Below are 26,220 nucleotides of genomic sequence, written 5' to 3'. Positions count from 1 at the left end.
CATGGCGTGCTGTCCCCCGATACATTCAAAAATACGCCATTTATAAGCATATATTTCGGTCGGTGCGGCAGGCGGCTTGGGTAATTGCATTGAAATGGGAAAATAAAACGGCTATAAATATGCCCATTGTGTGCCAGTGCGATTCCAGAGCCAACAATGCGCGCCATAAATTAACTAAATTGAAAACCATTTTGGTGCAGCGCTTTTCAAAGCTCCGTACCACCCGAGAACCCCCGGCCTTCAGCGCTGGCAACACTTTTATATTCATTACATTTCGCAGCGAGCTCGAGTCTATTGTGCCCTGAGTTTGAAAGGGAAACTAAGCTTTATTAAAGCACTGGTAATTATGTGTTGCTATTGAACTGACAGCCATTTCTTTTTTGTATTCTCCGGGCATTGAGAAATATCAAAAGTGCGGTTTGCGGTAGTGAAGTTGACAGGTAAATAAAACAGTTTACAAATATGACTTGACGTTCATAAAAAATTAGTATTACCTTTACCTTTTCATTTTTGAATTACCTTAATTAAAATTAATCATTATTAAAAACGCTGAAATGCCAAACTGTTTTTGTTGTGTATCTCATATACCTGCACTTCCAAATACAAAGTATATTTTTCATCAAATCTCTACAAGGCATATCAAAAAGTCAGCTGGGAATGTAATCTGCTTGTTGTAAAGCCCAGTAAGAGCATTACAAAGCCAGCTCAGAATTTTTCGCAATATTTTCGTAGCTTTTTCCCTCTTTGATGCGCTTTCCGCTCAGTGCGCACATAAATATGCAATAGAAACTTTTCTCACGTTTTTGATTGCATTTTTTGTGCAGCGTCATAAATATTTAATGTTTACTTTCGCCAGCAACCGGAAGTTTCGGAAGTGAGCTTCATTTTTTATACCCCCTCTCGGCACTCGAAGATCCGCGCCTGTATCCTTGCAGCGTGGATGGGAATCCTTTATTGCTTTTCCGTGTGGCCAGCGGTAAATAAATGCAATGTGTTGAGTGCGGCGGATTTCCCCTAATGTCCTTATTAAAAAGGGGACCGGATAACGCGACTCCTTGGCAATGTTCCTAAATGTGGCCAAAAACCACACGATGCACTTCATTAACTTAATTAAAAATCTTGGCAGAAGCTGGGCAAATAGCGCATGTGAGTGCTCGAAGGGCGGCAAGTGTAAGTGCAAGAACCGCAAAGCGAGTCATTTCCAGCTGAGTGCAAATAATGCGCTTTCCCAGAGGTACACTGAAAGAAACCAGAGAATCGCCATGAAAATGAACAGATAGAATCGAAAGTCCCTTTCAAAGATCACTTTAAAAGGTGCCTAAATGTGTGCTGTGATTTGTCTCAACTATGCTTTTTAGCTTTTATTGCATACTTTTGGATACCTCTACCTCGTTATTTGATTTTTCTTTTTAAATTTCCCTTTAGTTCACATAATTTTTCCCCGTGCAGCCACACAGATGCAACACCCCACACACACTCAGACACTTCCATAACGCAGCACACGGAGCGTAAACTCAATTAAAAACTGTCGAGCTGTTGCCGCCATGCCGCATTTCGCTTGATGACGGAAGTTGATTATCTTTATCCAGTGTCAGAAAAACACACACACATGTCGCTCTCTCCGTCCCGCTTTTCTTTTCCGTGGGTTTCCCAGGTTTTTCCTAGCTCCACTTTGTTTTTTCCCATTCGCACTTAACGTGGCATGCAAATGCATTGTGGGACTCGTTTTGTGCGCCCTTGGAATCTCTTCTATTATGGCTTGTAAATTATATTTTCTTGTTACCTCGGATGCCGGCGCAGGTAATTGGATTTTAAATGCAGCTGCATTCATAAATTAGCCATCTAACTGGCTTGCAATGCACTGTGTTCGAGAAGAGGCCAGCACAGGATGTGAGCCAAGTCCCTTGCTGAATAGCCAGTTCTCATAAATGTCATTCGGGAATCGTGCTTGGCTCGAAGTTCTGGCCAAATAAATTTGTGATTCAACTCTGCGACCGCACAGCTGCACAGGCAAAAATATCAAGAAACTGAAAATAAAAGGGTTTAATACAAATAGATTTTGTTAAGTTTATATCGCATTTAAAATTAATTAAAATATTTTAAAAGTGTGCTTGAAAGTAGGCTGTGAGGATTTTTATTCGGCAAAAGGTTTGAGTTACCATGGTTTGTTAGGTGCCACAGATTTTAAAGAAAATGAAGAGTATTTTTCTCACTCTATATTAGAAAATACAAGTTATCATCACGTAATCTATTTTCTATACTTTTTTCCTGTACACTCGTCCTTTATGCCCTGTTTTCTGTGTGGGTTCATCTAAATGCAGAATAGAGCAAACAAAGTCACAGCGAATGGAGTGATTGAGGTTCCCTGTGGCTGCATGTTGGGAATTTTTACGGGGTGTGCACGCCCCACTCCCCGCCCACTTGTGCGCCCGCTCACCCCTTCTAAACCACCCCTGCCCCACCCTTTCCCGGGCAGCCAGCAGTATCTGCGCTGCTCTGCTGCACTCTGTTGCAAATGCAATGCCTACAATGTCTCGAATGCGGCTAAGCATGACGTTGATGAAGCGCATGCAACAGCTCAACTTAGTTGAAGGTTCATGCAATGGCAGGCTGATGTTGCCGTTGGTGTGGCTGTTGCTGCTGCCGCTGTGCGTTGATGTTGCCGCTGTGCGGCGATGTGTTGCTGCTGTGCAGTTGCTGCTGCCGGCTAAATTTGTTGCTGACAATTTCTTGTTGGCGCCCGCTGTTCATGTTGTGGTTTAGTGTGCGTGTGTTCTAGACGATAAATTTTCAATTTTGCAACTGGCGTGGGTTCGCCCGACTTTCCCTGGGCTTCCCCCGGCTTGTGTGAGTGAGCAGCGCGCGTTTTAGCGTTTCCGCCTGTTTAGCCACCGTTCAACGCAGCACAACATGGCGTATGATTGATGCCGTCTCTGGCAGACACTGGGCTTATTATATTTACATAAAAACAAAATCTCGCGTGGTTAGGGCCTGAGATGTGGTGCGCTGTCGCGGGAAATTCTATACGTCATGTCCCGCGATTTGATGGAGCACCTGACACCCACACACGCCCCCGGAGGTGGCAACTTCAACACCGCCTCTTAATACACCCGCTTAACTCCCATTATGCGCTAAGGTTCTTTAATTACTTACACACACCTCATCACTTATCTCATTCATTGCAGAAACGCGCCGAAGACGTCCGCTGAGCTGAGGGACGAAGAAAGAGACGGGTAGAGGGGCGGCGAAAGAGATAGCAGATAGGTGAGTCCTTCAGCTGGCTTTGGGGCACATAAAAGACCTCTAAAATCAATTAAAGCACCAGCTCAGAGCTGAGAAAAGGCCTTTCTAATCTTTAAGTTTAATCATCAAATGGGATAGGACAGGAATATAATTTAGAATGGAACAAAGGAGAAAAAGAAAATATGCCTGAAAAACATTTGAACTATTGAAGCTTTGAAAAACAATACCATTTGTACAATAGTGGCTTATTATAAAGAAAGAAGTAATAACATAATCATCATTCAGTTCGCTTTACCCTTGCCAGTTCCCAGGCTTAGCTACTCCTGTTTCATAGATTTTTATCTTCGCTTACTGCATATACTTAGCTTTCCGGGGAATTTAATTTTGGCATTATTGCAAAGCAGCAAACGCATTCTCCAGGGCACTCTCGGCCCTTGGAAAACAATTCAATTAGTGGCAGCTAAGAGACAAAGTCATCCGGCAGCCATATAAAAAGATTTTATGGCTCACTTGCAGGATGCTGGGGATCACGGGCAAAGGCGAAGGCAAAGGCATACCACGTTCGTCCGGCGTTCTCATAAAAGTCAGCATAGTCGGTATATTGAGTGGAAAATTGTTGGGCCAGCGATGCACTTTGTTGCGATGCAGCTGCCGCTGCAGCTGCTGTGCTGCATTTTCCCCAGCCGGATTAGATTGCATTAGATTAGGGCATCAGCATCAGATGTCCTTTGCTTTGTATCTGAAACTGGGATTAAATGGGTTCCTCTGTGAACGGGCGAGAAATCAAATCGATTGCAATTGCAGCTGGCCTGGTGGTGAGCCATTACATTGATTGAAACCCCAGACTAGTACGTATTTTGCAGCAGAAGGCCAACAAGCTGGAAATTTGCCAGCAATTAGCAGCTGTGGGCCACGCCCACCGGGCTGCCAAAGGGGCGGCAGGACAATGGAGAAGGACAAAGGCGACACTTTACGGAAATATGTCCGTAAATAAAGGCGAAATGGCATTTTTTATGATGATGTCACTGCGCGCCAGAGAAATAATTTTAAAACCAATAAATTGTGCGAAAAAACAACCGACAACAACAGAATGAGCTATAAAATGGCAACAACAAATGTTTGACTTGACAAAACGGGCATTTATGTAGGGAACATAAATTCCTCGGGGGAGAATCATCGATGTTCCTTTTTTCGGGGCTCCATATGGGTGTTCGTCCCATAAATAATCAAATGAAAATAACAAAAGACTATAAGGCGCAGCTCCGAAATATGCAAATATGTCTGGCTGGAAATGCGAAGGCGTATTTCGTGATGTTTTCCAACAGGAAACGGAAGGCAGACAGGCCGTACCCGCAATTTATGTAAAACTTAGTGCTTTATTACATCACACACGCAGCACACCGCTCCCTTATATGCAAATCATATCGCTCATACGCCCACCTAAACTTTAAATGCAAAGGCATTATCAAAAATGAAACACCAGTGAAAATGTCAGACCGAGAAGGATGCGAATTCCTGAAGATAAGCAAATGTTTTTGTTCGCTCTCCCGTTCCTACACATGTTTTCCGAACAAATTTTATTATGCACACAAATAAACAAACAACCATCCGCATCCCAGCCCGAAATGCCTACATATGCCAGGCATTTTACACGAACTGTTGTTCGACACTCTCAAACAAAATTAATGGCAAACAATGATCCGCTCACATTTTCCACTTTCCATCGCCCTTATGACGCTCTGCCTCTGACCTTGACTTTGGGAAAGTGCTGAGCGAGAGGTTGGCCAGGCAGGATATTTGATATTCCATTTAAAAGGATTGCCCCACATGATGCTGGAGTTTTCTCGCCTGGCAGACTGCTCTTGAACAACACTTAACTTTCACGGAGAAAAAAATGAAAAGCAAGTGTCTGGGAAAAGGAGTTTAATATTTAAGGAATTGTAGAATATCTTTCATTGCCTAATTTTAGGTACATTTTAAGCGATTTGAAATCCCTACTAAAATATGTCAATATAGTTGCGTAATCTAAGAGGATCAAATGATTTCAAAATGTGGGAATTTTACAGCTTCGTTTGCCACACATCTCACTAGTAATCGTCCGATTAGATTACAGATTTTCCATCCCGACATCTTCCCTTATTTTGTTGCCCGGTGTAAGCGCGCTGGCATAAATATATGATTCGAAATCAACGCATTCATTATTTACAACCATGCCGACGCGGAGTGAAAAAGTGTAAGGCAATGTAAACCAACAGCAGCTTGACACATAAACATCAAGTGCGCAAGAATTCACCCCTCGGAAGCCGTTTTTGGGCCCTTTCCCCGTCCACCAGCCGAGGAGGGCCCCGAAAAGGGGCGCCGATGTCGACAGCGGCAATTTAAAATTGCTGGCTTTTTAACTCGCATCCATTTACAGCAATTTCGGGAGCTCTCGAGACGTGTCCCTCGTGTGATGTGTCAGGTTGAAATTACATCGGGCACTTGGCAAATGGCAGAAATGCTGCCAGGATAACACATGCCAGTGGGCCATAAATAAGCAGGGACGCGGCAAAAATTGAATGCGGCGAAGCCGGCTTGAGAAATCAAATTTTATGACTTTGTAATTGAAAAGCGCTGGCGAGGCATATGAAATGAGCGGGCGAACGTGGCGTATACGCAACCTCACGCATTCGCCGCGGAAGGCTGCACGGATTTTAATTTCTCGAGATTTCCGTCAGACTTTTTTTTACTGCAGTTTCTCCTGCGTCATTTTACTTAGCGGCTTGAATGATTTGAAAGCATTTGAGAAGACACCGACAAGCATGCTTTAAGAATTGTGTTTAATGTCGTACCTTTTTTAATGCATACTTTCAGGCACTTTTTAAAATGATTTTAAATCAGGAGAGGCTTTTATCAACCCTTTAATGGGTGATATTGCACAGCTAAGGAAAGTACACAAATGTAACAAGCTTATAAAGATGTACCATGAAATAAGCGGGCTTACACTGCGCATACGCCTGGTGGGCTGAACAGATTTAATCTCCAGCGGCTTCCCGCCTGCACTTTGCCCCTTTTTTGGGGATTTATTACACTGTCTCAATTTACCAGTGACTCACTTGGCTCGTGACTTTCGCCGCTCAGCCCCAAATCAGCTTGGCTTTAAAAATGCTGTCTGTGTGTGGTAAAAAAGCGAGCAGAAGAGCTTAATGCGCCAGAGTGCCGGCGCCAAGCCAAGCCAAGACCCATAAAAGCGCGGGGGCGGCGGCGGCCGGGGGCGGGGCAGCAGACCATAAACTGCAACCATCAACTGCATCGCATTCCCTTTCGAGTTCCCCAGTTTCTCGGTTCTCCAGTCCTTCGAGTGGCTGCTGTGGGGGCACTCGAGCGGGCTGCTCGAAACAATTGCCAGTGATATCTGCAAAAATTAAGTTTACGCTGGCTGATTTTAAAAAGCACTTTATGCGCATCCAGCTCTTATCTCCCCCCTGGACGAGCTTATTTCGGCGTGGCCAGTGGAACTTAAGGATTTGCAAGCGTCAGCGCGGCCATAAAATATATTTTGTGTTAACTGAAAGGCGAGCCAGTAAGTCCTGTACAGCACTTAATAAGGCAGCAGTATGGCAGTATGGCAGGGTATGGGTGGGCATGGCATAAATCTAAATGGAAATCTCCGCAGCAAACTATTTGCTGGCTGCCAACTAAAATTACACTTGTTTAGCAACTGGGCCCGGATCCGGTGGCCCCGAATCCGGATTTCGGATGCCGGAGGAGCTGCTGAAGAGGGACTGTCAGCAGAGTCGAGCGACTGCGGCAAACCTCAAGACGCTGCCGCAGAAGCCAGAGAAACTGGCAAATATTTGAAAAGTTCCCAGCTCGCAGGGCCGGAATGCCGAAAATGGGGAGGCAAAGTGGCCGTGCAGGACGAAGGACATAAATATTAAAATCTATGAATATTTACGCCCCTGTCGGCTTTGGCAATAACACAAATAAGGCCAAAACCGGGGCTGCCTTAGCTGCCAAATCGCCCGCCATCGCGCCCCGAACGATTCATAATTAAATTACATTATTTATGTCCTGTTGCCAGGAGAATTCGCCCGGACGGGAGGGCTTAAAGCGGCTTACGACTGCTGTTTGCTGACCAAATAATTGGGCCATCTTGTCCCCTTGATTAGCATAATTAACGCCGAAAGTCGCTCGGGCGCAGCCACCCGCCAGAAACAATAATTTCGAGTGCACTCGCACAAACGAGCAGCATCGCAATCACGGAATGAACTCGTGCGCATTGCCAAATTTCCACTTTCCACATTCCGATTGCCACACAATTTCCCAGCAGAGATGAATTTTCAAAAATTGAATCGCACACACTGCAGTGTTTTCGCACTGCTATTTATTATTATACCCGACCGATTGGTTTGCCAATTTTCGTGTACATACCCCTTTGTTGTTCGATTTGTTTATAATTTAGAGCCATTCGACGTGGATAAAACCGAAAATTGTCAACTATTCCCAGTGGCCTTAAATGAACTGGGTAATTCAAGCGGACATTAAATGCCGTGTTCGAGGGAGAAAGTCTTTATAAATTTAAATATTGCTTAAAAATTCTTAAAGGTGTCGATTAGTAAGCAATAGAAATTTTTAGTTTGTATCTAAAAGTAGCTAATCTAAAGTAACTAATCTTTTTTAGTATCTTTAACTTTCCTTGAGTTAAAGCAAGGTGTAATTAAAAATAGGCACTAATAGACTTATGTTTTATTTTGTAGACCCATATACTTGAAATTCCAGGCCACTCTTAATTTTTTCTGCCCTTAGGGAATAGTTTTATAATGATGCTGGGCTCGGGCCTAATGTTCTGGCCTCCCGCTGCTTCAGGTTTCACTCGGTTTTTGAGTGTCGACGGGCTCACACCTGCGTGGCTCAGGTGTGGCATCGTCTGGCCGTCTAGACGCCTTTGGCCCCCAACCGCTTTGCCTCATTTTCGAGGCTCAATTGCCACTTGGCCGCCTTCAATAAATCGTGCAGTTAGACACATGGCGTTTTAAAGCCCCTCGATTGTGAGAGGTTCGACGACACCTTGAAGAGGCCTCGCAATGGAATTCAATTAGGGAAAAATGTATAAATTGTATTTCTTATGCCTTTCCCTGCGACTTTCACTGACCACAAGGGTCGGGAAACCGGTGGAAAAGGCGAAATAAATAAAAATGCCAAACGGAAGCTGGCCAGGAAAATGCCGCAACAATGGCGGAGGCGCCGCCGCCTTTTAGCTGCCCTTTGTTTATTTGTTTCGCATTTCGAAGAGCGTCAAGTGCCTGTGGGCGGGTGAAAAGGGGGCGTGGGTGGCCTGCGGTTTGGCCAGGCAGAGAGCCAACAATTCAATAACCAAAAGAAGTATGAAAATTAATACAAAGGCAGCGAGAGGGGAGGGAGCACCCTTGATGATTCACCGCTGGGCGGGAAAATGGGGAAAACTCTTAGCGGGTACACAAACCATCTGCCCATGGCCTCTGGGCCATGAAAACGCGTTTTTCGCGGTTGTTTCTCTTTATTTTCCTTTTTCGCCGCCCGCATTGTTTCATTGTTTAAAAATTTTCTCTGGAAATTGTAACAACTGTGACCATCATTAGGGCGACATGTGCGTGCCGAGGTCTTTGTGTGGCTGGGAAAGCGCCGAAGAAAATGGGAAAGCGAGCGAAGGCGTGGGATAAAAGATGGCCGCAAGCCCCTGAATTTTATGCGAATTTAAATTCAGACTTTAATGCACGGCCATTTGCACTTTATAAATACAGCTGAGTAATGAATTTCCTCTCGTTTTCCTTCGCAGCCCCGGCGACAATCACAGAGGCCACAAAGACGACTGCTGAGATTTATTAGGAGAGATACCCGGCGTACAAGGCATAAAAGTCAATGACCACATCAACTGGCGACCGCAGGCAGCGATTTTATTAAGCAAACGCCCCCACATAAATTAGTAATCAAGCCACGCGGCCCCCGGCGAAACTAATAAGAGGGCTTCATTTTTATTGAAATTATGATTAATGATGTGGGCTGCGCGCGCCGTCGCGGGGCGGTGGCGTATACGCAATGAGGCTGAGGCCCCAAGAGGTGACAATGCTGGGCAGCAGGTCGGCACTGGGTTGCTCACTCGCCGCGTTAGCCCGCTGAAAGACTGCCGATGGCCGTGTCCGGACAGGATTGGCGGCGCCACCAGAGCCACCGCCCGCAGAGGAGCCACCGGAACCACCCGAACCACCACCAGAAACTGATCTCCACCGCCACGCTGACGCTGTTCGTGCTCTTCCTGAGCAGCTGGATAGCCTATGCGGCGGGCAAGGCCACCGTTCCCGCCAGCGCTCCGCTCGTGGAAGGCGAGGCGGAGTCGTCCCCGTCCTCCTCCCAGGACTTCAACAGCAGCAGCGCCTTCCTGGGGGCCATAGCCTCCGCCTCCGCCTCGGCATCGGGCTCCTTCGGGCTCTCGCCGATGAACAGCAGTCCCATTGCCATAGTCTCCTACCAGGGCATCACGAGCAGCAGTCTGGGGGACAGCAACACCACCCTGGTGCCCCTCTCAGACACTCCCCTCCTGATAGAGGAGTTCGCCGCCGGGGAGTTCGTGCTGCCGCCCCTGACCACCATTTTCGTGAGCATAGTGCTGCTGATCGTGATCCTGGGCACCGTGGTGGGCAATGTGCTGGTCTGCATAGCCGTCTGCATGGTGCGGAAGCTGCGGAGGCCCTGCAACTACCTGCTGGTGTCCCTGGCGCTCTCCGATCTGTGCGTGGCCCTGCTGGTGATGCCCATGGCGCTGCTCTACGAGGTGCTGGAGAAGTGGAACTTCGGCCCGCTGCTCTGCGACATCTGGGTGTCCTTCGACGTGCTCTGCTGCACTGCGTCGATCCTGAATCTGTGCGCCATCTCCGTGGACCGCTACCTGGCCATCACCAAGCCCCTGGAGTACGGGGTCAAGCGAACCCCGCGGCGCATGATGCTGTGCGTGGGGATCGTGTGGCTGGCCGCCGCCTGCATCTCACTGCCGCCGCTGCTGATCCTGGGCAACGAGCACGAGGACGAGGATGGCCAGCCCATCTGCACGGTGTGTCAGAACTTCGCATATCAGATCTACGCCACCTTGGGCTCCTTCTACATCCCGCTTTCGGTGATGCTGTTCGTCTACTACCAGATCTTCAGGGCGGCGCGGCGGATTGTGCTGGAGGAGAAGCGGGCCCAGACGCACCTGCAGCAGGCGCTCAACGGCACCGGGTCGCCGTCGGCCCCGCAGGCGCCCACCCTGGGCCACACGGAGCTGGCCAGCTCGGGCAACGGCCAGCGGCACAGTAGCGTGGGCAACACCTCGCTGACCTACTCCACCTGCGGTGGCCTGAGCAGCGGCGGAGGAGCCCTCGCAGGACATGGCAGTGGCGGCGGGGTGAGCGGCTCCACCGGGCTGCTGGGCTCGCCGCACCACAAGAAGCTGCGGTTTCAGCTGGCCAAGGAGAAGAAGGCCTCCACCACCCTGGGCATCATCATGTCCGCCTTCACCGTCTGCTGGCTGCCCTTCTTCATCTTGGCCCTCATTCGTCCCTTCGAGACGATGCACGTGCCCGCGTCGCTCTCGTCCCTGTTCCTCTGGCTGGGCTACGCCAACTCCCTGCTGAACCCCATCATCTACGCCACCCTGAACCGGGACTTCCGCAAGCCCTTCCAGGAGATCCTCTACTTCCGCTGCTCCAGCCTGAACACCATGATGCGGGAGAACTACTACCAGGATCAGTACGGCGAGCCGCCCTCGCAGCGCGTGATGCTGGGCGACGAGCGGCACGGGGCCAGGGAGAGCTTTCTCTAGGTGGCCTCCGGCAGGATCAAGGGCCATCCCGTCTGAGCTGCTCGAGGGATCTTCTCTAGGTTTCCGGACGAGGGCGACTCTCTGCTCGACATACTCACCCACTTAAGTCTACACACTGGGGTGCAGAGTCTGTATGAGTTAGGAAATGTAAAGTTCTAAGGGGGAAGGTAGTTTTTGGACTGTTTAAAGTGGGTTACCCCTGGTGTCTTAGTTAGTTTATTATCCTTGGACATTGTTCTGCCAGAAAGCCTAATGAATTGAGTAATATAAATTCAGCTTTTCAGAAGAATATACCTTGAAATTGATTAGATACTTTCTTAGATAAGTTCGACAAAGTTTTTGAAGACCCCTTACCCTAAGGATATGACTGAAAGCTGTCCAAAAACTAGCTTCCACCCCACAGGGCCACCCCAGACACACACATGGATATTTGTATGTAGTAGTGTTAGTAGTGCGTATCTCTGTATATGTGCACCGCCCGAAACTCGCGTTATACAGACGTATTTCAAGTGCGAATCGTAGACGACTCCTCTAAATGTAACTTGTTGTTGTAATTTTAAACGTAGAACTAAGCAATACCACACACTCACACACACACGGTTGTAACTGTGACAGGTTTCTACGGTTCCTTTTATGTTTCGAAAACAATCAGCACCGGATATGAGACACAATCGTTATCGAATCTATTGATACCCCTGAAAACCCCAACCAAATCCCACGAGTCCCATCCCGAAATTTGCCAGCGTAGTTAGTTAATTTGCGATACTCAAACGAGCCAAAAACTAAATTTACAAACTGCGGAATGCAGCCAAAATTAAGCCTACTGATTAACCTAGATTATTATGTTCTGTGCAAGAAGCTATCCACTGTAAATACCCAGCCACCTGCGGCTCTGTCTATAAATTATATATAAAAAGATGTAGAGAAAGTAGCCTATATGTATACACGCGCTCAAGTGAGAAGAACTAAATTGTATTTTGTAACTTTCTGCATTAGTCTTTCGTTGTATTTTGTATGAAAAGTCACGCCTCTCTGTGATACCAAACATTAAGCATTACTTTTATGTTTAGATCGAAGCTGCATCAAACGTAATACACACAACCTATACATATAGCTATAGTCAACTAAGTGTGCATGTTTTTATTGTATATGTATGTAGCACTGCGAGAAGTGCATTATGATATTCGCCGCAACCAACAAACCGACAAAACAAGCAAATCAGCCCACAAGAACGATTGAAACTGAGCTATTCGTAACTTGATGAGATAAACTATCAACTATTTACATAACCCACACGCATCACCCCACACACCCATGGAATTAAATGAAATTGAAAATTGAAAACGGAAAACGGTTAATGAAAACGAAAATGAAAAGCAAACAAGGGCAAACGAGCATGACAAAACTAAGCGCAGCTAATTATACGCAAACCGAACTAAAGTTCATTACAAAAACAAACATCAAATATTATGATTAAAAACGAAAAACAAAGTAATTGAGGATAACAAACAAGTAAAAACTAAACACTTTCCGAGAGAAGCTTACAAAACTGCAAACTGCATTTGAAAACTGTTTTCCCGAAAAAGCGTGCGGAAATTATGGCATCAAATAAAAGGCAAACCGTATCAATGTAAATATCCTGGTCAAAAGTTGTTATTAATGTTTTGGGTTACGGGAACTCTAAGCTTCTGGGTGCGGTAAAGTATAACAAAGCAAATATTACAGTGTAAGTCCCCAAAAGGTGTCTAAAAGTATGCAATGAAAAGCCGTGTGACTTTATGATTTAAATTATTTTGTTGCATACTTTAAGATACGCTCGCAAGAGCTATGCATCTGAAGACACCTTGAAAAGTGAGTTTAAATGACCAGCGATTTTTCGTTTATTTCGTATAATAAAAGCTCCTTGGCAACGCATTCTTTTTTCCCATGCTATACAAATAAATTCTGTGAAAGCGACTGGTTTAACTTTCTAGGACTTGCACAAAAACCCGGGTAAAAATCAGAAACGAATTCAAATCCAGCGAATGCGATTCGCAGCAGCTGCCGGCAGTCTGTGCAGCTGAATGTCAACTCAATGCGCAATTTAACTGACTGGCGGGCGAAAAACATAGAAAAGCAGCTGCGAGCCAGTCGCCCTGCGAGTGCATTCAGCATACAGCATTCAGCTCATTGCGAATGACAAGTTGGGCAAACGTGCAAATGCACAGAAACGGAAACGGAAGTGAAAAGCGTGCAAGGGAGAAAGCGCTGCAAGGGCGGGCGAAGGGAAAGCGGTGCCAACATGGCGTTCCTGCCAAAAGGCAAGCACCAACAAACTAACAAACATCTGCGGCGAAAGCCCTTGAAATGTGCGATGCTGTATGCAAATATCCACTTTTTCGAGGCATAAACAAGGCGGGGATCCTAAGCAGCCGAGATTCCCGGAAACAGAAGCTCGAAAAAGGGTATGACAATGACAAAGTGAGGCGGATCTGACGGCGCCAGCAGCAGAGTCCGTCTGAAAATCGCAAAAAGTATCACCCGAATTTGACAGCATTTCGGTGTGTTTCTGGGAATGCACTGGGAAAAAATGTCAGGGAAGGATTTCAAAAAATACTAGAAACTTGATAGAAACTAGAAACTTTTACTTGAAGAGCGTTAAAAATTGTATAAAATATCCATTGTAAGCATTAGGATCTCTCTTTCGACTGATAAAATACGGAATCTATTTCTTGACTTCTATATACAGGAAATTAATATATAGTTTTTACTACCACTGCAAAGAAATCCTTTGGCAAGTGAGGAAAGTAACCCACTTGGAGTAAGGCCCCTAAAAATGTCTCGTAAATTCCCCCTGTGCACTTGGGGCTCCTGGCTGCTTGCTGATAAATGATGATTTTACGCCCGCTCCTCGCCACTAGAGACTACATGCTGGATGCCACTTTATGAGGCAGCCGAAAAAAGGACTCTCGCCGAGCACAAGGCCACGCCTTCCGCCTCGGATGTGGACTACGGGGATGTGTGTTGTCGGGGCGCTTTGCCTTCTGGTAAGCGGATTTGGGTATTCAAATAGCTGCGTTCGGCACACGAAAAAATGCCGAAATGAAAAACCGGCTGACGAGTGCAGTGGAATTGCTCTGCAGCCGGGGAGCGTAAACTTAATCGTATCGCCGGCAGTAAAGTCTGCAGTTTTACGACCGCTTTTTTCTATTAGCAGTTACGTGACACTAATGCGACGCTTATGAAACATCTCCAGTCGTCCTCGAGGACTTTCCAGCGGGGGTTCTCTATTCTTTTTAGAAACATCGCTTATGAAAATGCCTGCAGTTGTCGGGCTCGTAACGGGGAAGTGTTAACAAGCATTCGCCACATAAATCAGCTGACAGGACCCTTTTCTGGACGAGATAGCCGGACAAACAATAAAAGGCCGGCAAAAGGCAGCGTCACGTAACGAAACCCCCAATTGAGCTTAATTTCCTCTGAGTGGCACTCTCCAGTTTTTCGCCTTCGCTTTTCCGGGCCGGAATGCCCGTAGAAGGGCCGCCAAAGTGGCTAGATTTGTTTCGATAACGCAATCGAAAATCGATGGCAGCCAAATGTCAAATGCGCTGCAGGTAATACGACAAATTTCCAAATGTATTTGGCGAAAAGAAATGGACTCCGGTTTCGGCAAATGACTTCGGGCCTTGCTGCCCCTTGGATGTTAAATTTAATAAATATCAAAGCAGCAGCCCTCCACGAGATGGGAATTTAATATTTTGTGCGGGTATTAAGTGGCTCGGGGCGGCGCAAATATAGATGTAATCAAATGTTATTTACTTTTCGTCCTTCTGTGACAATAATCTGAAAAACACGTGTTGGCCGGGCTGCTCCGTCGCAACTTGTCGGCATTGTTAAGCCAAATATTGCGTATCCGCAGGGTAGGCCGAGGGCAGCCCGAAAGTATGCAGCACGCACACCTTTGGCTCAGTCAAAGAGTATTCAAAACAAATTATGCAAATTATTCCGAGCGCTAACAACTCCATTTCAACGTTGAGCGATAGGGATCTAGAGTCCCTCCGTACGCCGGCTATCCAGCCTTGTTATAATTGTGGAAAATGCTTTATTAAACGCCGTCCTGCGAGGCTTGCGTCACTTTCGCCCCGAAATGGGTGAAATGGCACGGGGAAAAGTGAGCCCGAATGTCTGGGAATTTGTACAAAATTAAGTTGATTAAATGGACTTAGCAGCGCGATTACACGCAAGGCTGCCCCCGCTTTTCTTTCGGGTGGCTTTTCCAGCACACATTTGGCGCACATTTTTCATTCCTCCTCGGAATTCATGGCTGTCGCTTTGTCGAAGACGGAGGACGGGCAGCAAAACTTTGACCATTGAAATCTCGGGAGCCGTCTCGTGGGAGCAGTCGGCTTTAGTCTCGTTAAATGCCGCATGATTAACGCTTTGCCCTACAAGACAATTGATAAAGAATGGAGAAGCCGGAGCCGGGACCTCAAGGAGCTTTAAGCCGTGTCCGGCTCGAGAAGGAATTACACTCCCGAGGAGCCGAGGACTGCAAACAATGGACACTGCAGCTTAGGCAAAGGGTGGCTGACGGGCTTCCCTTAAACTGGATAACGAAAGGGATTTTCCTGATGCGATTTTAGTTTTCTATGTGCAGGGAGTGGCAAATAGATGAATTTAAAGGGCTAAACTTGAGATAACTTAACTTACTAAATAAGGCTATAATCATGAAATAATGTTTACAAATCACACATTGAAGACGTCTTCACTGTGAGTAAAAAGAAAACAAAATGAAATCTTTCATATTTATTTGCCTATATATTTTTTATTTTCTACAAGTATATTTAACCGATTATATCTGATTTTTATTTCTTTTATTTAAGAGCTGTCAATACTATCCATCTTCAGGGTATTCAACATGCTGTCAATTCTAGCTTTACCAACCTCGCTTCTCCTCCGACTCGACAATTAAGGTCTGTGATTCTGGCCGAAAACGGAAGTGCTCGAGCGGCCATAGAAAAGCAAAGCATTTAATGCAGGACTCACTTTGTTGCCGGGCTCGATTCCTTTCTTTCCTTTGTTTTTTGTGGGCCAAAAAACAAAACAGCGCAGAAGGGAGCCGAAAAAAGAAAATAAAAAAAAGGAAATTCCTCCAGAGCCACGCTGCGATGGCTGCTGCAGCATTCGCCATGATTAATGTGCTCCTGCACAAAGGAGCCGCATTAATGGGCGGTCAGCGAGGCGTTCCCAGCGACAGCTAGTGGCTTCATTTTAGCAGGAAAAGGAAAATCGCCTTGGATTCCCTTCAGCATCGCAGCGGTACCCGGCAGCACCACGTAGTACACTCCCCGAAAAATACGGAAAAGATTTCAGCACGTCTGGCTGGAAAATCGCGTTTTCGGCAATCAGCGACTGGCCCATAAATTAACGCGGCGTATGATTAATATTCGGTGTTACACCGTCTAATGGCCGGCTCGTGAGCAAGCCAAAGTACTCGAGCGGGCTCCCAGTGTACGATCTTAATTCCGGCGGCTGCTGACGCTTAAATCTTTATTAATATGCATGGTTGGGCGGAGGATTTCGGGTGCAGCTCGTCTCGTCCGTGCGGCGCTTGAAAAATGGTTTCCATTAGTGCCAGCAAATTTGCTCGCTTGTCCCGGCCAGAAAACAACGAGAGCTGGACGGAAACTGCATTGATTTTGTGGCACGTGGCATGTTCTGCCCGCCTGTCATTTATGTTAATGATACAACCAAATTGGCAGTGGGCTGCGGCAGCTCGGCCCTAAACAGATATGGAAAAGCCTGAAAGGAGGATGTAGTTCGGCAGGATTCTCTCTTGGCAGCTAGAAAACCTAAAATAAATTTAACCAAAATTCACGCAACATTAAATTTAACATAAAAAAAAATGTAGAAACATATGTCGGTAACTAAATATTGACTATACTTAAACTGATTGACTAACGATGAATATTTACATAAAAAGCAAATACATCTATTAGATTACACAAAATATTTTAAGTAACTTGTTGAAAACGAAAAAGCCCTTTAATTTGAAATGTCAGTTTAGTAAATTCATTCGGAGTGCTTACTCTCAATCCTTGTGAAAGCTGTCAAGTAATTACCGATTGAGTCTACACAATTCCACAATTTACATTAATATTCCCCGATGTGTGACCATGGATCACCATGGAGCTGATGACCCAGAGGGTCATGCCCACCACCACGGTTCCCATCATGGAACCGCAGAGCCTGCTCCCCCCAGCTCCGCTCACGAAGGACACCATCCGCCTGCGATGTCACACCTCGAAGATCACGGGGGAGGCCACGGGGGAGGCCACGGAGGAGTCCATGGAGGAGGCCATGGTGCAGAGCATACCAAGCACGGGGACCATGGCGAAGGAGGACACGACATGTCCATGTCCATGTTCTTCCACACAGGCGATACGGAGACGATTCTCTTCAAGTGCTGGCGCACTGAGTCCGTCCTGGCACTGACCTTGTCCTGTCTCGTAATTTTTCTGGTGGCCGTGCTCTACGAGGCTCTGAAGTTCTTCAGGGGCTGGCTCTTTGCGAGGAACAGGAGAAGACTGGAGGGCGGCAGGGATCAGTACCCACCGAGGCGGTACAGAGAGGCCAACTACAACTACAACCAGCCGACTTATCCGCCCAGGAGCAACCAGCAGACTGGGGCCCAGATCTACGCCCACCGCCCCAGGTCGCCATCGATGCCACCGCTTCAGCACGGCGGACATGGATCCCCGCAGGCCCAATCCGCGCACATCATGCCGCCACCAATCCACCACCATGTCCAGGAGAACCCCCCGCCCGCGGAGGGTGGCTCCGGGTTCAAGGCGTTCTGCTCCTGGATGCACCTGCTGCAGACCTTCCTGCACGTCCTGCAGGTCTTCATATCCTTCCTGCTGATGCTCGTCTTCATGACCTTCAACGTGTGGCTCTGCGTGGCCGTTCTGCTGGGCGCCGGCGTTGGCTACTACATATTCTGCGCCTTCAAAACCAACATCCAGGATCACTGCAACTGAAGAAAGGAAAGAGTGCCAGGGACCAAGTCGAAACGAGACGAGCTGTCTAGGACCCCTGCTAATGTATTTTTCTAATTAAAGCAGGCTGTAAAAATCATAACGGCTCGGGTACCCGGCCTAATTGTTAACGTTTATGGCTCGTAAAACAATGAATGCAGCATCTTCCGCCGGCGAAATTAAGGGGCTTTTGCAGAATGTGGCTTTTTGTGTGTGGGCGCCTATGGCTAACTGGGCGTATGCGCAATATGGGGGGTGGGGTGAAAGTAATGGGTAGGCATGCTGGCTTTGGGGTAGATATGGCTCAGGAGTATCCATGGAAGCAATATTATCCATCTGACCAAGTGGAGACCATATATTTTTAAACTAATATAGTATTATTAAACAACCGTTTATAAATTTTATAGATGGTACATCTACACAGTACTCTTTCTTGAATCATAAATCTAAGGTCCCGATGATTTCCCTGGCATCTGCTGGTTCCTAAGCTTGTAGCCCAGTTGGTGAAGCAAATTCTGGCCATTTTAACGCGTTATTCGGATATTTTTGTATCTGCAGCTTTACGGTCCGCCCGCATTTACGAGATGGCCCACATCCCCGTGTGTTTTGGCCCTCGTATGGAGGAAGCCCAGGTGGGCCAGCAGCCAAGGATACCAAGGATGCCGCCGTTTATTGGACCGTGTCTGGCGCTTTCATTACGCCGTAATTATGAGGGCGATAAAGCAGCGCCGTGTTTACATTTCGGCACATGGAAACATGGATCCGGACTCCGAATGGAGATGGAAATTGGCATGGCAATGGACGGGCTGCCGCCATTGTTGTCGGTCAGTTATCGGCGCTTCCACTTTCAATTAATATTTTAATAAGCCGACTTTACGCCGTTTTCCGGGCGGATAACGCGATTCGCTCCGTCGCACACAGATACTCGCAGTACGAATTCCACGCGGAGATGCCGGGGGAAGTCCTTCGCAATTGGCCAGAAGGCAGACGGCCAGAAGCCCAGAAGGCGGATTTAATAATTCACCCACAAACGTGCAGGCTTACCTTTATGGTCGTGTGCCTTCTGAACAGCCCATTTGCAAGTCCCCCAGGGAAAATGACTTGGCCAAATGCATGCCCATCAGCGGAACCGGAAAAGCGTCGATGCATAACGTACTGTGCAGGCAGAAAATGGCAGGCACAAGCCATGATATGTGGGAAGTTCGTTGAATGGGCCAGGTATCTTAAAGGCATCTGGCAAAATAGTGAAATATATCGTATTTATAGATTATTACTAGGGGTATCAATAGAAGAGTATCTATAGTAAGCAATTCTGTATAATTTTACTTAACTAAGTATTTCTTCCTATCTCGAATAATATTTTCCCAATCGATACCCTACCTAGTAAATTTACCACAGTCATCTTACATTTTTTTCATTACACAGTTCCAGGAACAACGGAACCCAATCTCAATTAAATGCGATGAATTTCATGGAACCAGCCATTATCCAACTTAAACTAAATGAAACTACACTTCTTCCTGGAAAAGTTGTCTTAATGTCACAAGCTATGCCCCTTAATGGAAAACATCCATTTCTCCGTTCTGGGTATTGACAGTGAAGCCCAAGTCGTGGTAGTGGGAGGGCAGGTAGGCCAGGAAGGTGGACTCAGTGGCCAGGTTGCACAGCTGTGGTTTCATGGCCGCATAGAAAACCCTTTCCGCCTCCATGATGGCTTCCAGGAATCTGTTGGTGTGGTGCTCCCTGTGTACTTGGCTTATCTTCCTCAGTTTGGCCAGGTTATTTATGCTATTTCCGCCAGGAAGTGAGGGTATATTCACCAATTTGGTGCGCATCAGCCAGGCTACTTGGTCCATGACCACCTTGTCCTTGCTCAAAATCGCTTCCTTTTCTCTGTAGGAGTAGCGTTTCCCGTAGCGAAGACGTATCCATTCGACGAGATAGGGTACGGAATGCACATCCGGCAAGGTGGGTAGTACATATCTTTTATCCTGAGCGACTTTTTCAAGACCCAGCCGCAGCATTTCCTTCATCAAGGGGATGTTTTCGGGATCGTAGAACTCCTGACCGAAGTTCAACCGATCACTGTGATTCTCTTTGCTTATTTCAGCATCTCTTTTTCTCTGTAACTTCTCCAATTCCTTGTGAAACGTCTTAACATCCTCGGCGAAAAGCCGCTTGGCTGCCCTGTCCACCAGCGCATCCAGGGAGCCCTCTTCCTCGCCGTCCAAGGCCGCACTGAGGTACTGGACATCATCGTCGATGGCCCGCACAAAGGCCTCCTTCAGACGCATCCTTTCGTCGTTCAAGTGAGTCCTGTGCAGCGAGCCAAACAACTCACGATAGTTGAACTTAAAGCTATTGGTTCCTGGGAGACCCATCCGAAGGATCCTGGGCTCTTGAGCAGGAGGAGGGGAAGGATTTGGTTCCCGTTTGGGATCCAAATCCTCCTCCTCATCCTCTTCAATGACGCACAGCTGGAGGAACTGCATCAGGCTGCTGGGTCGATGTTTTGGGACTCGCTCTTGGGGTAAGCCCTCTTGGGGGTCGTAAATATGACACTTGGCGCACTTCACAGGTTCGGGTTGAAAGTCGGGACAGCCTGGTAAGATGGGCCTTTCCCCTTTTAATAATTTAACCATTATATCCTCGAATTCATTTTTGCCCTTTCGTGGAGAAGGTTGGAGTATTTGAAACTTCTTATCCGAAACTCGCTTGGACATTTTTCTGCGACCCCTGGAAGTAGATCTGGACCTAGATCTAGAGCTAGTTCGTGTTTTTGACTCTGCTCCACTTGGTAATCTTCTCACACTGCTGGATCTGCTGCTCTTTCTACTTCGTCTTTTAGTTCTGGGTACTTCTGATGACCTGTCTGCCTCGATGGTTTGGCACCTTTCCTCCTCGAAATCTTCGCACTTGGTTCCATTTCTTGGCATATCAAAGTTGAAAGACTTTTTGGAATCGCCTCCAAAGAGTTGCTTCCTGGTGGAGGCCAGTCTGGCCCGGGCTGCCATTTCCTGGAACCGCTTCAGGTAACAGGCGCTCATCTCCTCCAGATCCTGAATCACCTGCTTTCTCCGCCTTTCCTCCAACCGATTCCTGACCTCTAAGAGCTCCTGACACTTTCTCTGCTTCATACGTTCCAGCTGGATCTTCAGGGACCTCTCCATCTCCCGAATGTACTGATGATGGGTGCACAAGGACTCCACATCCTGCGGTGGCAGTGAGGCCGCCTTGAAGGACTCAAAGATGCTGTTTATCTCCTGGAATATGATGGATTTTCCCACTCGTTGGGCCTCGTTAAGAGTGTAGCTTCCAAACCAGCGGGACCACAGGCCAGTTTCGATGGGCTCCTCATCCATGTCGAAGAGAAAAGCTGGAGTATCGGGCTGATCGGAGAGCATCCTGCGATCGTGTCGGGTTTCTCTGGCAATAGTGGGCTCCTGAAAGTAGGGCGATAGAGGTGTTGTAAGCTTGGCCCTTCTGGCCAACTCCTGTTGGCGCTCCTCCTCCTTTTCTCTTCTTAGTCTCTGACTTCTTTGCCTCAAGATCTCGGACTTTTCCCGATCCGATTGGGAGGAATGTGGCAGGGGAAGCCAGCGGTCCAGCTCCCTGAGGGTGGGAAACAGATCCAAGCGGAAGATGGTCGACATTAGGATCTGCTCGTTGACACTATAAGTCTCGCCGTGATTCGGTGTCTTGTAGCACATTTCCATGAGGAACCAGAGGAAGGCCAGATCATTGCCTCGACTGAGTTCGATGACCTGACGAAGCGCTTTCCGTGGTGGCGCAGGATGCAATCCCAGTCGCACCATGAGCTTAGCCACCTCCGAGGTCGTCTTCTTGTCCATATTGCCCCGCAGGAGGTCCGATAATCGATTGGCTGCCCCCATCTGGGACTGGGAGAGTCCGCGGTACCAACTGATGTCCCTCTGGGCCACCTCGCAGCCTCTCATCGGCGCCAGGCGGTCCAGGATGCGACGCCAGGTGCGCTGGGTGAGTCCACTATTCAAATTTTCCATTGCAGATTTAATTTGGTGCAAGATACGTATAAAAAAGGCCACAAACGCAAGACAGAATTTAATTTCAATTTTGGCAGCTTTGTCAAAGTGAGTACAGTAAGATAGAAAAGGTCTCAAAATACTTGTTGGAAATTTTGGTAATTTTTAAGTTAATAGTTGGTTATTTCCCAAACGACATCTTACATTTTCCGTCATGATTGTCTGCCTTTTGTTCGACCTTAAAGACTTCCCAATAATGTTTCGAGGCTTTCGCCAGCTTAGTCTTATGATCCAGTGGAGTGTTTACATCTGCCAGTGTTGGCTAAGCACTTCCACAATGGCCGAAAGATAAATGATTGGCCGGGTATTTCATTTGGGCCAGTCCCAGCGACGCCTCTCGCCTCCTGGAGGCCCCACACATCCCGGATTCGTCACACGGCTGCTGGTGCCTCCATTAATGTCCTTCTGGGCCATAAATTGGCTCGCGAGCGAGTGTCGCCAAAGTGTTTGTCACAGAATCGTCCTCTCCCGATGCCTGCCGAGATTTTCGGGGGCGGCGCCCCGACGAGTATATCATTAATTTATTAGCAAACCAAATAGGAATGTTTTTGCTTTCACGCACGCCCGGTCACACACGTGTTTCCCCGGGACCAAGGACCTGCTTTCTTTGTTTTGGCAAGTGGCACGGGCCTCCCCTCAATTAGCCCTAATGCCGCAGGATACGTTCCTGTTCGCCCATCGTGGATGTGCCCATGCCACATAATTTATGACTTTGCACTGTCAATTAAATTCTTTAGAAAATGACAGTTTTGCCATTTGCTGACATCGTGGACCCCTGTTTTTTCGGTTTCCATTTCGGTTCCAGGCAGGTCGCCCATGATTTATGCATCTTTTCAGACACGGGTTCTTTGTTTCCGAGAGGTTCTGGATCTGCTGGCGGTGCCCTTTTTTCTAGTCGTACACAAATAAAAATATAAAATCAATTTTACAAATACAGAGTAGATTTGTTTGTACCATTAAAAATGCCCATTTGTATTTGCTGTAATGATGACTACTTCGCTTTTTTATTACATAGTGCGATGACGTGATGATATGATATGTTATGAACACACAAGTTGTTCTTTATTAAAACGCTCCAGCAAAGAACAGTATCATTTCCTATAGTTTTTGCACAGTGTATTTCCTTGTGGGTTTTTGGGCGTCCAACGCCTGCAGAGTTGTATATGTTAATGACGCCAACTTAGGCTTAGAGCCTGCTCCTTTTTGCGGCCATCGGCATGTGTTCCTGCTCTTCCAGATGCCAGATCTTAATAGTAGATATGCTCGCATTGTCAGGTGGACCTTATCGCATCGGGCATATATCAAGGAAATTAAAGTGGTTCCCTGCCAGCTTTTCCGCCTTTTTTGCAGCCAGATTGCGTGACCAGGTTGTGGCTTATGGGTTACTGTGGGGTTGCTGAAATCGTTATAGTTACCGTGTTACCACAGACCCGCGCACAATGAATGCCCCTGGATTTATGGCAGCTCATCGGTTATTGATGTCGTTCCAAAAAAAGCGAAATATGTACACAAAAATGAATTGGGGCACTTTTTAATATCGCGCTTGCCACGAGCTCTTTTCCCCGTCTCTGGGGGAATTGATAAACTTCCTTTTCGGGCGAAGCGATTAATGCGAATGTTCCAGTTGCAATCGCTTCTTTTCCCTCCTTTTCGGTTATTTATAGAACGTAGTTGCCCCGGCGAACTTGGGCAGCCAATCAATCATTTCGAGTTGCAATTGGATATTCTCGACAGCAGCTTTAAGGGAACATGAATCGGTCGGGTTATATCTATTGGCTGCTGTATTTATTATTGATATTTTGTTTCTATTTTTGGAAATTTTAGGGAAAGGTCTATATCATCTTTACCTCAGATAACTTAAATATAGGAATATATTTGCGTCACACGGAACTTAAACTTAAAAGGTTAAAGCCCTGGATGTTTTTCTTTATTTTCCGCACATGTAGAGGCACATATCTTGGGAGGGCTTTCGGTTTTGCGGCTTGGTCCGTTCTCAAATCAGATTTTCGCGCCTTTCGCACCCGAACGCGTCCTGCGCTTTCCTTGAGAATTCGCGCTCCAATGAGTCGGCAACTTGGCAGACCCTTTACCTACATAAGGCCCACATACAGAAGCCAGAGGTGGCGGGGATTTGCACCGACTGGAAAATGGGAAACTAGAAATGCCGCAAGCCAGGCTTATGCTAAGTCGCTCCTGCGTTCGACCGACTTTATGGCATCACGTGGCATGGGCCGACTTCAGCCGGGATTATAAAATATATGTTTGGGAATAGCTGGCGGCGCACTTAACCTATCTCGGAGTGAGTGGGCGGAACTAGGAAGGATATTGGAGTCGCAGGGGCGAGGTATCTCTCTTGACAACTCGCATTATTCAGATACAGATACACACAGTACGAGTGATGGCAGCTGTAAAAGTGAAAGCATGTTCGCATATTTTTACCCCTTGGCGTAATTTAACGAGCTCCTAACTTTATGTTTGTTTGTCGTGTACACATTTTGTTTTTATTGGGGCTCGAGAGCAGCTTCCCTGCTTAAGTGAAACATTTTTAAAGGCGGTGCTTCTTTTTTTGGCTCCTCGCCCCCTCAGCAGTTTTGGTTAATGCGAAAAAAACCCCAAGTACATGAAAAAAGCGGCAAGAATAATAACTGGCATTTGCTTGTTGCTCCTGTTCGAGTTCGTCCTTAGATCCTGTGGTTGTTTCACGGAGCCCCGGGGCTTTCGCAAATGCACGATGCTTAACTTTTTCGCCAGAACAACTTCTGTTTGCTGTGCGCCATTTGTTTATAAATTTAATTTGTCTTGGCAAAAAACAGCGCCGACTTGTTGACTTATCGAGGGTGAAGCTTCCATTTTCCTTTCGCTTTTCCGCCTTTAATTCTGCAGCTGGCAAATGTGTTTTGCATATTTGGCCAGGACTTAATGCAAAAGTAAATGGGAATTCATAACCGAGTTAGCAATGTCAGCCTTCGGTACTCAAAAATTTATATGGCTTCCAATGCGCTTACTCGACAAATTTGTAGCCAACTTCTAAGCCAGTTTGCACGGAGAAAAAATCGTAAAGATCTCATATAAATATATTTTATTTGCTTTCGTTGTTAGGTGGAAACATAGTTCAAGGAAAAATGCTTAAGGATAATAAGCCAGCACATTTAAAAGTATGGAAGATAATTACTTTGCTATACTCATGTATTTCTTTCAGTGCCTGCACTTGAGCCGAACAATGATTTGTAATATGCAAAATTCCCCTGCACTATTATGGAGGGCCTGGGAACTATCACCCAAAAAGCACCCACTTCCCACGAATATATGAATACATGTGTGCTCGCATGGAGGTCTTTGTGCCCTGGAATTTTATGCGTTATTGAATTTCACTTAAAGGCAACTCATGCCTGCTTATTTATATTGTCTGAAGGCGTGGGAGGGGATGGTTGGGAAATTCCACTTGGGTCGGGACTTGAGACTTCAGGCTTTAGTTCTCTGTCTTCGGGGACTATGGGACTTACATTTCGGCATGTGTCTGGTGCCCTGGGGCAGCCTGCAGAAAGCAATATTCATATAAGAGTGGCTTTAAAAGTTTCAAAACTCTTTGTCGCCCGAAACTTTTATGATATGTTAAATGTTTGCCACTCATTAGAGGCTCGAAGGAGGACAGGCATTAGACCAGGTAAGGAGTTCTGGGCCAATTAGAGGAGAGTCCACTGTAAACATACCTCTCTGCATGCTGTCCTGTTGCAGTTGCCAGCGGGAATCACCAACGGCATACGAAATGACGGAGTACGGAGCATAGTTTCGGGCCAATTGACAGAAGCGTCAGGCTGACACGACCGTGGCAAATAGAGGTCCGTGTGTGGCGGTCTGTGTTGCAAACACACACTCCAAACAATTGCCAAACAAAAACACCTAAGCACACTCACCACCGGATCTGGATGGGCGCCAAAAGGTTTCGAGTTTTCGCCTGGCAGGCTGGCGGCACTAACTGAAATTAAACATGAAAAATGCAGCAGTTCGAGTGGGAGTAAAGTGAACGCACTGCAAGAAATACATACTAGATGGAAACTCACTCTTCTTTAAGCTGGAAAGAAAG

General features: G+C 46.9%; 3 protein-coding genes across 7 annotated transcripts in view; 2 read left to right on the top strand and 1 right to left on the bottom strand.

Annotated features, from left to right (window-relative positions):
* Nucleotides 1–12,694, top strand: part of LOC108025403 (5-hydroxytryptamine receptor 1) — a 51,474-nt gene extending 38,780 nt beyond the window's left edge. For 3 of the 5 annotated variants that reach the window (XM_017095880.2, XM_017095879.2, XM_050888629.1), the window contains 2 exons: nucleotides 3,186–3,264; nucleotides 9,041–12,694. In XM_017095880.2, the coding sequence (XP_016951369.1) occupies nucleotides 9,392–11,059 (1,668 nt within the window). In that variant the 5' untranslated portion in view covers nucleotides 3,186–3,264; nucleotides 9,041–9,391 and the 3' untranslated portion in view covers nucleotides 11,060–12,694. The remainder of the gene's footprint in view (nucleotides 1–3,185; nucleotides 3,265–9,040) is intronic. The other 2 variants (XM_050888630.1, XM_017095881.2) reach the window with 1 other exon arrangement.
* A 4,406-nt stretch (nucleotides 12,695–17,100) lies between these two features.
* On the top strand, nucleotides 17,101–18,178 carry LOC108025155 (uncharacterized). Its single transcript, XM_017095432.3, has one exon. The coding sequence runs from the start codon at nucleotides 17,215–17,217 to the stop codon at nucleotides 18,076–18,078; it is 864 nt and encodes a 287-aa protein (XP_016950921.1). The 5' UTR covers nucleotides 17,101–17,214; the 3' UTR covers nucleotides 18,079–18,178.
* A 1,411-nt stretch (nucleotides 18,179–19,589) lies between these two features.
* On the bottom strand, nucleotides 19,590–22,203 carry LOC108025085 (uncharacterized). Its single transcript, XM_017095344.2, has one exon. It carries the CDS (start codon nucleotides 22,095–22,097, stop codon nucleotides 19,632–19,634), a length of 2,466 nt encoding a protein of 821 aa, XP_016950833.1. The 5' UTR covers nucleotides 22,098–22,203; the 3' UTR covers nucleotides 19,590–19,631.
* Nucleotides 22,204–26,220: the final 4,017 nt, after the last annotated feature.

This window comes from Drosophila biarmipes, chromosome 3R, assembly GCF_025231255.1.
Source record: "Drosophila biarmipes strain raj3 chromosome 3R, RU_DBia_V1.1, whole genome shotgun sequence".
Taxonomy (NCBI): domain Eukaryota; kingdom Metazoa; phylum Arthropoda; class Insecta; order Diptera; family Drosophilidae; genus Drosophila; species Drosophila biarmipes.
This window is presented reverse-complemented; position numbering and strand designations above follow the sequence as displayed.

Excerpts from the sequence above, each read along its gene's own strand:
- LOC108025155 (XM_017095432.3), top strand. The coding sequence starts at position 17,215 with ATGGATCACCATGGAGCTGATGACCCAGAGGGTCATGCCCACCACCAC.
- LOC108025085 (XM_017095344.2), bottom strand. The coding sequence starts at position 22,097 with ATGGAAAATTTGAATAGTGGACTCACCCAGCGCACCTGGCGTCGCATC.